At 55.6% G+C, this 12,500-nt stretch overlaps 3 protein-coding genes across 3 annotated transcripts in view; 1 reads left to right on the top strand and 2 right to left on the bottom strand.

The window, feature by feature from the left end:
* Nucleotides 1–1,007, bottom strand: part of trim110 (tripartite motif containing 110) — a 2,951-nt gene extending 1,944 nt beyond the window's left edge. Inside the window, exons 1-3 of the mRNA XM_068749059.1 lie at nucleotides 519–1,007; nucleotides 357–452; nucleotides 1–220 (exon numbers count right to left, since the gene is read on the bottom strand). The exon at nucleotides 1–220 is cut by the window's left edge and continues 14 nt beyond it. Coding sequence (XP_068605160.1) covers nucleotides 1–220; nucleotides 357–452; nucleotides 519–1,007 — 805 coding nt within the window. The remainder of the gene's footprint in view (nucleotides 221–356; nucleotides 453–518) is intronic.
* Nucleotides 1,008–4,076: 3,069 nt separating this feature from the next.
* On the top strand, nucleotides 4,077–9,608 carry sall2 (spalt-like transcription factor 2). Its single transcript, XM_068749252.1, has 3 exons — nucleotides 4,077–4,152; nucleotides 5,453–9,162; nucleotides 9,330–9,608. The coding sequence occupies exons 1-3, from the start codon at nucleotides 4,077–4,079 to the stop codon at nucleotides 9,606–9,608; spliced, it is 4,065 nt and encodes a 1,354-aa protein (XP_068605353.1).
* A 1,578-nt stretch (nucleotides 9,609–11,186) lies between these two features.
* acin1a (apoptotic chromatin condensation inducer 1a) overlaps nucleotides 11,187–12,500 on the bottom strand; it is a 9,933-nt gene continuing 8,619 nt past the window's right edge. Inside the window, exons 11-14 of the mRNA XM_068749334.1 lie at nucleotides 12,082–12,149; nucleotides 11,586–11,668; nucleotides 11,398–11,526; nucleotides 11,187–11,230 (exon numbers count right to left, since the gene is read on the bottom strand). Of these exons, the coding sequence (XP_068605435.1) occupies nucleotides 11,187–11,230; nucleotides 11,398–11,526; nucleotides 11,586–11,668; nucleotides 12,082–12,149 (324 nt within the window). The remainder of the gene's footprint in view (nucleotides 11,231–11,397; nucleotides 11,527–11,585; nucleotides 11,669–12,081; nucleotides 12,150–12,500) is intronic.

Here is a 12,500-nt window from a genome sequence, read left to right as displayed (position 1 = left end):
AGGGGTCCGCCCCCGCCAGCAGCGAGGCCAGGTAGTTCTGGATGCTCCGCGTCTGCGTCATGTCCGCCCTCACCCTGGAGCAGTCCTCGTGGAGCCGCTCTACGACCCGCCGTCTCTCCCTCTGGGTGATCCCCCTCAGGGCGACTTCCAGCTGGTTCACCTGGACCTGCAGGTCCGAGCCCAGCCGCCCCACCTGGGCGTCGTCCTGCATCAGAGAGTCCTGCAGCCGGCCCGGAGAGACCGATGAGTGACACCAAACAGACTCATCAATAAGGATTTACATTTCGGGGGCCCCGAGGGTCATTTTGAGGGTCGTTTTGAGGCTCCGCCCCTTCCCTTTCACCCGTTTTACTCACAGCCATTAGAGAATCCATGTTTTCATGCTCTCTGAGGATCTGCTCGCCGTTCTTCAGCTTCTCCTCTGCTCTTCGGAGCAGACTCCGGACGATCACCTGTGGAAACGCTCAAATGTCAGCAGCCCCCACCTGCAGGAAGAAACACGAGAACATATTGCCCACCTTTAGCTCCTCCTCCACCTGCCTGAGCGCCTTCACGTTGTGCTGGGCGTGGCCTCCGCCCAGCAGACAGTCTCCACACACGTACACCCTCTCGTCGGCGCAGTAGTAGCGCAGTAGCTCGCAATGGGCCGGACACCGGAGCTGGGACAGGTCCCCCAGCGGAGCCACCAGCAGGTGGGAGCTGAACGCCGGCCTCTCCAGGTGGGGCTGGAGGTGTTGGGCGCACAGCGACACCTCACACCTCAGGCAGGTCTTCAGGGCCAAAGATGGCCGTCCCCCCTCTGCGTCCGGGGGACAGCAGTCACACAGCGCCTCGCTGCGCTCCCCGTGACACTGGGGGCAGGTGAACCTGCTTTTGCCCTCGCCCCGGTCGCTCCAGGCCTCACGGATGCAGGCGGGGCAGAAGCTGTGACCGCAGGGGAGGGGGTGGGATTGGCTGAAGGTGTCTCTGCACATGGAGCAGGTCGGCTCGTCCTCCAGGGACGCCATAGCAACCGGGCGGAGGCCCACACAAGGACAGGAACTAAACAGAAAGAGAGACATCAGAGCGTTGCATGCTGGGAAGATCTAACCAGAGACCGAGTTAGCCGTTAGCATCCGACACATCCTGCAGCTCGCTAGCTCTGATGCTACCGACAGTAATCCCGCCTCCTGGCTTCGACCTGCTCTGATCCAGGAATAGAACCGCCGTGACTGAGAACGCAGACAGGAAGCAGCACGCAGCAAGTGATGCTCCGGCGCCGCGAAGCTGAATCAGAACGTCTCCGGCACAGAACCCATCTCCTGATCAACGGAGTCATGAAGGGTGAGAGGACCGGACTCCCAGCGCCGACCTCAGGTGAGCCGAGCAGAGCGGATCAGGAGATCATCCTGACAGCTTGCTGGCCTGGTTCACAGATTTAACCTCGGCTCAGAAGCAGAATGTCCCGCCATGGTACCAGCTGAGAGGTCACGTGACCCTGGGGCGGGGCGGGGGCGGTGAAGGTACGGTCACTTCAGGTGCGACAAACACCAGAGAAACACACCTGCATCATGGTCTCAGCCGAGAGGAAACGCACCACAGAAGAAGAGGAGGAGGGGGAGGAGCTCTATCTGTGTTGATGAATATTTAGGGTCAGCGTGATGAAACTCAAACTAATGTTCAGTCACGCCTCAGCGTGTCCCAGCCGACGCGGCAGCGACCCTTGACCTTTCCTCTCGCCCCATCAGCGTGGAAAGCGTTGCTTCAGACATCCGTGATGCCAGAAAGTTACTTCAACGTCCCGGGAAACAAAAGATCAATTTATCACACAAAATAGACATTCCCTTCATAATCTGTGAATTGATCCAGATTAATACAGATTAAAATGATTAATATAGATTAATACAGATTAATACAGATTATAGATTAATCCTCCTAAACCATCAGAACCACGATTGTAATTAATATCATGTGGAAAAAATAAACTCCTTTAAGCAAAAGTTTGAACCTTAAAATGAAAAGTGAACTTCCTGCTCGATGAATCCAACCCGATATGAACCAGAACCAGAACCAGAACAACTCCTGCCACGCAGATACTACAGGTCTCATGATGCCCAAATGCCCGAGTCCTTCTGGGAGACCCTCAAGGTCAGCGTGTCTGCCTCTGGTCCCTGAACGCACCGCCAACCGAAGCAAAAATAAAAACATTGAAATGTTTGTTTTGTTGTCGTCATGAAGATATTATTTTTAAAATAACATCAAAAATATGAATTCTGAATTTGACGGCTGCGCGTCATCATCATCATCATCATCATCATCACCAGTCCTGCAGGTGATGAATCAGAGGTGTGCGCGCCTTCGACTCCTGCGTGGGGAACTGTTTCCCAGAGACGCCGATGTCCATTAATTATAAGAGACAGAGAGACAGGCAGACAGACAGACAGACAGACAGTAAGACAGACAGGCAGGCAGACAGGACCGCAGAGGGCGCAGACAGGCCTGGCAAGAGCAGGCCACGAGAAATACAAAGAGAGGAGGACGAGCGGTAATCCCCCCCCCCCCTGCCGGTAGACCCCGGGTAAACACACTCAGCATAATAAGCCTTTGTCACAAGAGAAACAAACGCGATTTGCGACGGAGATAAATAATTGAGAAATGCGTGCGTCCGGCTGCGCGTCTCTGGGAGTGAACGGCGCGCCGCTGCGCCAGCGTCCCGGCTGAGCCGGACCCGAGGCGGACCCGAGCCGGACCCGAGCCGGACCCGAGCCGGACCCGAGCCGCCCCCCTCCCGTTACACAACAGCGCTGCCAGAAATCATCCTTTCCAACATGGTGAGTTGCTTTTCGCTTCTCTTCGCGGGATCGCGCCGGCGACGTGCGGCCTGGCGGAGAAACGCACATCCGGGGCTGCGTGCGGGAGAACTCACATTTTTTTATGAATCATAACTTGTTATGATGTGGGCGCGCGCCTGGCGTGCAACAGGTCGCCGTACAGTAGCGGGGGCGCGCATCTCACCGCCGTATTTTGCGCTCGTTTCCAAAGATCGGATTTGAACCGTCGACCGGTCGATCGGCTCGACGCGACACGGAAAACACGACGACGCGTCCGCGTTGCTACAAAGGAGCTCCAAAAAGAACCGACATTCGGCTTCACGTCGTTCTCTGCGACCAAACGCTATCGATTACAGGAGGCGCATCGATCGATCACCGATCGATCATCGATCAAGCATGGAGCTTTTATTGGAGTGATCGGCAGGATATTTCCCGATCGGGCGTTGATCGCGTCTCTGAACGCTCTCCGGTGTTTATAGACTGTTTGGTGTCACGTTAGTTTCCGTCCGGCCGTCCAGCTGATCGATATCTGTTTCAGATTGCCGATCATTTCCGGATTTCACGGCCGCGTTCTGGACAATGATTCCAATCAGTCCTCCGTCCTGCTGCGCGTTCCTCCCGTTGCCCCCCCGTCCCACGTGGTCGCGGTCGGAATGGGGCTGAAAATGGAGCATTGTGCCTCCGGTCGGGGACCTGGCGCGCGGGAGTGACGCCATTGTTGCACATTCCGCCTCCCCAGGGGTGGCGAGCGCACCGGGGAGTCGCCCCGGTAACGCGTCTGGTTGGAGTCGGTACACCGGATGCATTTAAACGAGCTGGCGCGGAGCTGCTGCGCGCACCTGGACGCGCACTTACGCAAAAGGTGGGCTCCCGTTGAAAAGCCCACGCGGGGGCGCGCATTGCGTGATGAGGCCCGTCGTCAGTGCGTGAGAGTCCACCCAGAGGGGCAGTGGACTCCTGGCTCAAAGGAAGGCGGCGGGGGGGGGGGGGGGGGGTCCACTCACTATTTGAATGCAAAGTAGTGGATGAACAGGCTGCGTGTGTGCGTGCGCTCTCGCGCGTGCACATAAGGAGAGAATGAGTGCCAACGCTGAGTTGTGAGAAGCCAGTTTGTTTGTCTTCCCCTGCGCCCCCCCCCCCCCCCCCCCCCCCCAACATGTTCCTTTGGTTCGCTGTCAGTGTGCAGGGAGACAGAATAAAGTTGTGTGTGTCCCCCCCCCCCCCCCCCCCCCCCCCCCCCCAGCCTCGCTCCCATCCTGCTGAAGCATGTCCCGTCGGAAACAGAAACGGCCCCAGCAACTCATGAGCCCGACCCCCGGTGCCGCTGGTCTTCATGAGCACGGTGAGGACTAGAACGCCGTCCCGCGGGTCGCCGGGAGGCTCCGAGTCTCGCTTTGTGCTTTAATCTGTTTCATCTGCTTTGAAGTGTGTGTTTTCACCTGCAAACTGAAAGGACGACGTTTGTTTGGACTCTTTGTCCTTCGGATTTTGACATTCTGGCTCCGTAAAACCCAAATGTCTTCACGCCTCCCCAGTGCCAGGTTAAGAGAGAGAGAGAGAGAGAGCGAGAGACCACCCAGGGAAGGGGGTGTTCAACGAAGACCGCAAAGGAAGCACCGCTTCAAAGAAAAAGGAAACGTACAGAAATAAAACTAAAAATAAAGTGGCTGAAAAGAGAAACTTTAGGATGGAGGACAGGAGCTCTGCTGCTGAAGCGTGTGTGTGTGTGTGTGCGTGTGCGTGTGCGTGTGCGTGTGCGTGTGCGTGTGCGCGTCTTTGGATGCAGACCTGCGTCTTTACACGCGTGTTGTGTGTCTGTCACCGCCGGGCCGTCTTCGTCATTCGTCACCGGACACCCGTCTTCCTCCGCCCGGTCCTAAGCCTATCAGGAAGTTGACCTCCAAGTGCTTATGTTGAAGTCTGCCAGCCAATCAGGGACCCGGTTCAGGGTCCAGGACTTATCCAGGATCTAACCCGAGCATCACGGCGGGACACTGGGGGAAGGGAGATAAAAGACAGATTGAATGGAGAGAGGGGGGGGGGGCGTGGATAGGAGAGTGTGTGTGAATGTGGCTTCTTTCATGGGGGGGTTGCAGTAAAGTCCATTGTCTCGTGCGTGTTGCCCTGGAAACAAGGTATGCTGCTCTGGGTGAGCGGTGTGTTCTTGCAGATCGGTGGAATCGGTGTGACTTTGTGTGCTTACGTGCGTGACGTGTGTGTGCGTGTGTGTGTGTGTGTGTGTGCGCGTCGACAATGGCGGCTCGGCTGCCATTAATGAGGACAGACAGGACAAAGAGGAACAGAAAGCAGCGGTGAAAGCTAAAGGGGACAAAATTAAATCCAGATTTTTATATTTCAGCAATCCAAAACGTAACTTCTGGTTTTCAGAAGTGCGTCTTTGTTTTTGTTGATCTATTATAATCTGAAATGACACTAATGAACGCCTCGGCCAAGATCAAACGGGTCTGTCCCTTTATTTGGATCCGTGACCCGGTCCAGCCAGTGGTTCTTGAGTAAAAGCAGCGATTTATTAATAGTGATTGTCTCTTTCATGAATAGTGATTATCTCTTTCATGAATAGTGATTATCTCTTTCATGAATAGTGATTCATGTCTAAATGCGTCGTCTTTTTATTTCTCTAGATGACAACTTGGCAGTGAAGCAACAATCCCTCCCATTTGTCCTGGATCCTCCTTCAAGCTCTTCGTCCTCTTTTCAAAGCTCCCCTCTTCCCCTCAGACGCTCTCAGACCCCCCCACAGCCCAGCGAGGGTCCACCGTTATCCTGCCCACCAGGCCAGCCGTCCCACCAACCCCTCAAAGACCCGGAGCCGTCCCTGTCCCCCCTGTCCCCCCTGTCCCCCGACGCTGCTCTCTCTTCCAGAGCCCAACATCCACCGGGCGCCCCGCTGCCTGGTTGCAACCCTACATCCCCTACAAGTGGTCTCCTCCACCCCTCCAGAAGTGCACACATGGCCTCTCCCAAGTTGGGCTTGTCAGCCACCACCTCTTCGTCCTCTTCATCATCCTCTGCCTCCCTGTGTCCTCCACCACATCCTGGAAGCCCCAGCCGTGTGCCTGAGGGTCCTCCGAGTCCCGTCACTCCCACCCCCAGTCCGGGAGTGACGTCTGCCTCGGCTGCACCCACTCGGGCCCAGCTGAGCATTGCCCTGATCCTGGAGGAGCTGCGGGTGCTGCAGCAAAGGCAGATCCACCAGATGCAAATAACGGAGGAGATCTGTAGGCAGGTGCTACGCCTTGGGGGCGCCTCCTACGCCATAGACTCAGCCCCCCAACCGACTCTCCCCCCTCTGCCTCAGCTTTGCCTGGAAGGCAATAAAAGGGCAGCTAGCCCGACGATGCAGCAAACCGCCCCGCAGCCGTCCACCTCTGTTGCACCTCTCCTCGCATGTTTTTCCTCCCTGCTTCCTTCTCAGGCGTCCAACAAATCCACAAAGTCAAGCAGTTCCTTGTCTCAAATCCTGCAGCCCCACAAGTCCCAGACTGAAGGGGCGGGAGCCAACGGCTATCTGAGGGTGAGTTCTCGATCCTCAGCCCCCCCCACTCTGTCCTCCACCTATCCGCTTGCCCTGTCTTTAGCTCTGCCCAACGTTTACCTCCATGAAAAGTCACCAAACACCACTTTGGTGAGCGGACACAGCGCTCAGCCCTTCCTAAACCCATCCCTTCCCTCTTCACTTTCTATGGTCCCAAACTCCCAAAGTGCTTTGCAGTCCGTCTCTGGACCTTCAGATTCCTCTCCGTCCAACGCTGGCCGTTTCCTACACGCTTGCCGTTTCTGTGGGAAGACGTTCAGTAACGACTCGTCCCTCCAGATACACCTCCGGTCGCACACCGGAGAAAGACCCTACCAGTGTCCCGTGTGCCTCAGTCGCTTCACCACGCGGGGCAACCTGAAGGTGCACTTCTTACGCCATCGTGAGCAAAATCCAGAGCTCTCACTGTCACTCCTGCCACCTTCCTTGTTTGGGGTCACACTGGGAGCCGCTGGGGGGTCAGATATGGGGCCGAACAAGGGTAGTGGTAGTAGCACTAGTGGGATAAACGTGCAGAAGAAGCCAAAAAGCAGGCCCGAGGACGAAGCATGTGGAGATCATTTGGAGGTGGGTGGCAGCAGCGCTGGCCTGTCTTTGGGAGGCTCTGTTGGAGCGACCCCTTCTACCCTACCGCTACCCCCCAACGTGGACCTGGCTATGATTTCCCACTCCCTCCTGCAGCTCAACAGGGCTGCAGCTGTAGCCGCTGCAGCCTCGGCCACCGCCGGATCGTCCCACTCATCTTCCTCCTCCTCGGTCTCCACTTCTTCTCTGGCGACATCCCTCCTCTCCAATCCTTCTTTGTCTTCGTCCTCCACCATCACAGAGTTGTTCAAGGGTGCCAAGCAGCACTTTGACGAGAACACGCCCCCTCATGCACCGATGCTTTCACCTGCAGCCTACTCCCAGCTTGTCCACCTGCCCGAGTTCCTTTTCCCTTCCGTCTCCACTCCTTCCTCCACACCTGTTGCACACTCATCCCTTTACAACCACCCCGCCCTGTGCTTGCTACGCACCCCACTCTCTGGCACAGCAGGCTCCCATCAGGCTGCTTCCTCCAGTCATTCTCAGTTTACTTTCCCCTTGTCTTCCTTTGCTAAAGTCCCGGGTTCACTCACAGCCACTCCGTCTTCTCTGCCATCCTCGATGGCTATCACTACTCCAACATCTGAAACCTCCAAACTGCAGAGGCTGGTGGAGAAGCTGGAGAAGGCACCGCCCTGCTCCTCGTCTACCTGGACATCTTCCTCTACTTCCTCTTCCATGCTGGAGATGCTATCTAGCAGCACCACTACCTCCTTAGTGAGTCCAGCCAGCTGTCGCTTCACCAATGCTAACACCTCTTCCACATATGTCATGGCATCCCCACCATCTTCCACTATTGTCTCTACTTCTATTCCAAACTTTACCAACGAGATGGTCGCCGCCCTCGGCATGCATGCCAGTGGAGCGAGACTCGCTGCCGGGGACTTGCTACCGTCACTCGGCATAAGAAGTCCAGGAAATCTGACAAGCAATCAGTGTGGAGTGTGTCTGCGGGTGCTGAGCTGTCCCAGAGCCCTGCGCCTGCACCAGGCTACGCACCTCGGAGAACGTCCCTTTCCATGCAAGATATGTGGCAGGTCCTTCTCCACCAAAGGCAGCTTGCGGTCACATCTGGCCACTCACCATGCTCGACCACCCAATGCACGTGCCCAGAACTCTTGTCCACTGTGCCAGCGAAAGTTCACTAATGCCCTGGTGCTCCAGCACCATGTCCGCATGCACCTCGGTGGACAGTTGCCCATGGACGACACTGAAGAGGCTGCTGAGTCTGAAACCAAACCCTTGTCACAATCCCAAACCCAGTCCTCTGATCAAAATTCTGCCTCAAGGAAAACACCTCCTCTACCTGGCCAGTCCAAGAGATCAGCTCCAAGCTCCCAAATTCAATCTCCAGTACCTGGACCAGTCTCTGGTTCTGGCAACATTAAGTCTGGGTCTTCCAGCCCAGACCTCATCCCCCCCTCTGACCTTAGTCCTGACCCCTTTATTAATTCTACCACACTAATGCCACCATCGGACCGTGTAGACCCCCCCATCCTTTCTGTCAGTGCCCCCATACCAGCCTCCAAAGAGATAGACACACCTTCCCTAGTTGACAAAGACGACCAAGCGGAACAACAACCTACCGTCGATGTTCAACTTCCTAAATCCACCCCGTCATTGGTTGCCTCCACTGCTGCCATAAAGACCGTTTCATCTGATGCTATGAGAGTGGACTGTGGGGGGGGTGAACCATCTACCTCCTCTGATGTCTACCTGAGCGCCAGATCAAATGTGGAGGACTTGGAAAGCACTCCTACCGCAGGTAAAACCTTTCTGTCTACCGATGCTAAGGCTACACCAACCGTGGAATCGGACTCCGTCTGCTCAAGGCCCCAGTCCCCAGAACCCATGGACGAAGACGAAGGTCATCCTCCTCCACCAGCAACACCAAAGCAAGACCAAGGAACTGTGCCTGAAGAGGACTCCAAAGCGATGCCCACTTTGGAGACTGACCTCGTTGGTGGTGAAGTTGCAGGTGCATCAGAGGGAGGGGCCACCTTCGTAAGGGAGACGCGTCAGAGCTTTCACTTCGGTTCGTACGGGAGGGAAGGCGCTAATGTTAGCGGATTGGCTCCAAGCGAAGGACTCGATCCTTCTGTGCCCATCAGCCTCGCCCCAACCCTGCCGTCACCGATGTCCCGTCCAGAGAAGAAGACCTACTGCTGTGCTGAGTGTGGAAAAGAGTACGCCAGTCGCAGCGGCTTGAAGGTGGGGCCCAATCTGTCACGTTACCATATCCGTTATTGATTGGTTGTCAGTAATTTTGGTTTGCAGCAACTTGTTTCCCAGTTTTATCATGATTACCTGAAAGCCACCTGGTGATGCGTGTCAGGTAGCGCCAACATGAGCCTAACCTCAGTCCTTGATGTCCCCAGGGCCACATGAAGCACCATGGCGTGGTGCCCAAGCCAGCGCGTCCTCCCGCCAGGAGCAGCCGGTCCTCCGGTGACCAACATCGCTCTTCTATGACGTCCTTGAACATTCCTGCCACCAGGAGCTCAGTGGGCTTCTGGAACCAGTACCAAGCCTTCCTGAACACCAGCGGCAAGCCACCCGAGGATCCAACCGAGATGGAGCCAGGGCGCGCCGCAAAGTCACCCGCTCAAAGTCAAGCCTGCGATGACGCCGGCGAAGGTTCTGGTGAAGGGTCGTAGACGGACGAGCCGTTAACGATAACGTTCCGGCGTTTCTCATCTTGTTTACCTTCCGGTGAAACCGTTTCCTCGGCACGTTTCCAGTAGCCCGTCAGTTCGGTAGAGTATTACGTTCGTACGTGAAAGTTGTGAGTCAACTAGCGTGGTCTTGTGTTTAAAAAATAAATAAGCTATTGTGCACAGAAAAGTGAAACTAATCAATCGGTCCATCCGGCGGTGAGTTCCGTGCCGCTTCGTATCGGACCCGGGTCACGTTTCAGCAGACTTAGCATGAGGAGAACTTGTTTCAGAATGACACTGGAACGGTTCTTTCCCGGTACCAGACCGGATCAGTGGGGCGCTAATAGCTGAGCAGAAGAACATGTCCTCGCAGCCTAGGTCTGTGTTACGTCTAAATAGGTCCCCCCTTTATTTACAGGAGGAGCCGATGCTAATTAATTTAGCATTAACTTGATTTAAAGAACCGTCTGCAGGAACGTTGCGTCCCGCGTTGGAAGAAGCTTCTCGTGTCACCGTGGTTTACTTTTCATGATGTCGCCTCAGCTCCAGAGTCTGTGACCCCAGCGAGGGCGCGACCTTGTGTTCGACCTTTGTGACGTTCTAACTGTTGTTTGGTCCAAACGTAATATCTGTAATACCTTTTCAGTTACTAAAACTCTGAGTTACTCTGTGTGGATATCTCTCTCTCTCTCTCTCTCTGAAGCTGTAACTTTATCTCCATATTAAAATCATGTGAAAACCCAAAAAGCCGTGTTTATAATTAAAATGTGTTCTTCACAGCGTCTTACGTGTTTGTAGGAGGACGGCTCGACCTGCCGCCTCTCACCGGATCGGTTGCGCGTGGGTCCTGATGGGGCCCCCACATCCTGGAGTTCCTGCTGATCGGCACATTATTAGTCATGTGACGTCGGACAAAGTGAAAATGTGATCTGAACACAAACCCGCACCCAAACAAAGTCCTTAAATCTAAGGCAGGAACACGAACCGATCAGAAGCCGATCCGGCTGAGTCCGGAACAAGAGCCGGGCTCGGAGCGGAGCTGCTGCTCGTCTTCTCCTTTTCCTCTTATTTAATCAGTTTACGTTCAATAACTGAACGCGTCGCTCATGTTCCAGATCAGTCCACTGATGAAGAAGCTGCTCGTCATCGCGGGCCCCGCCCACACGGAACGCCTCCATCCGCCCCCTTCCTGTCGGTGTGGAGTTCGTGCGTTAGGGGGCGCGTTTGATCCATAGTTCCAATAATCTGTGATCCTGGAACGTTTCAGTGACGTGGATGAAACGCAAATGGTTTAACTGTGATAAAGTGGCAGAGATGATGAAGATGAAGATGAAGACTCCTAACTCTCCGCAGCACGTTTAAACCTCAACGCTTACGTCATTCTAAACAGTGAACGCTCCAGACGCGTAATTACGCAGCGCCCTGGGAACCCAAAGCAACAAGGTGGGCATGTCCTTTATGTCGTTCGTCTGAAGGGGGAACCGCGCCTGGTCCAACAGGAAGGTCACCAAGTTGAGTCCAGCCCTCCAGTGGAAGGGGCGGGCTGATCCGGGAGGGGGGCGGATTACAACCCTCCGCCTAGCTGAAGGCCCCCCCCTCCCCGGGGAGAACCAGAACCACGTCTGCAGAGGGGAGAGAGAGGATCATAATAACCCGACAGCGGCACCCCGACGGGAGGAGAACGAGTCCAAACGAAGCCGGACGCAACATCTGGATTCTGGACCTAAAATACGCACAGAGCTCCGGACCCTCCTCCAGGCTTCCTGCTTCCAGAGAATGCGCTGCTAACGCGAGTCCGAGTCCGAGTCCGAGTCCGAGTCCGGGTCCGAGTCCGGGTCCGAGTCCGAGTCCGGGTCCGAGTCCGGGTCCGGGAGTCGCGCTTTGGTTTCAGGGGACCCGTTTTTCCACAGATCATGTTCTGACAAATAGCGAAGTGACGTTTACGCCAAGCTGCCCGTTTTCTTCTCTGCTTTTTACTCCCGGTTTTGTTGGACCGTTGAGGGATGGTACCGGAGCTCAAGGCGCCGGTCCGGCTGCTGCTCGTGGCGGCGGTGTGGCAGCTGAGCGCGCACGGGGCCACGGAGCGACAGGTCAACCCGGAGGTGAGCAAAACGATCCGGACTAATCGATGAATGTTTCAGAAAGAGGGAGGAGTCAGGACAAGAAAGGAACCGGGTTAGAAACAACGGAACCGGGTTAGAAACAACGGAACCGGGTTAGAAACAACGGAACCGGGTTAGAAACAACGGAACCGGGATAGAAACAACGGAACCGGGATAGAAACAACGGAACCGGGTTAGAAACAACGGAACCGGGTTAGAAACAACGGAACCGGGATAGAAACAACGGAACCGGGATAGAAACAACGGAACCGACAGATTCTGGGTTCAGTTCTGTTTGGAGGGACGGGACGTAGTGGTTGACATCTGTCTTGAGTTACTCTCAGAGGGGGGGGGGGGGGTCCTCAGAAAACATGTTCAGGGACGGTCGGGACACGCGTCTCACCTCCAGCTGTCCTCTGTGGCTGAAGTGGACCAACAGCTGGCGTGGGACGATGACGTCAGCAGTCACCGTGGGAAAAAGGCCAGCAGCACACCTGGGTTGAGCACCCACCTGCCTGTGACTCACTCACACACACGCACATGCACACGCACGCACACACACACACACACACACACACACACGCACGCACACACACAAGAAGAGACCTTTTCATGCAGAATCGCTCGCAGGCTGAGGTCATCCTTCAGCAGGAGATGAATGGATGAGAGAGAGAGAGAGAGAGAGAGAGAGAGAGAGAGAGAAAGGAAGGCTTTGTGATGGGGGGGAGGGGGGTGAACGACAGGATGTCGAGTCCAGCGTGGGCTGAACCGGTGACCAGTCATTGAGAGA

The sequence above is a fragment of the Brachionichthys hirsutus genome, chromosome 15 (genome assembly GCF_040956055.1).
Source record: "Brachionichthys hirsutus isolate HB-005 chromosome 15, CSIRO-AGI_Bhir_v1, whole genome shotgun sequence".
NCBI classification, from domain to species: domain Eukaryota; kingdom Metazoa; phylum Chordata; class Actinopteri; order Lophiiformes; family Brachionichthyidae; genus Brachionichthys; species Brachionichthys hirsutus.
This window is presented reverse-complemented; position numbering and strand designations above follow the sequence as displayed.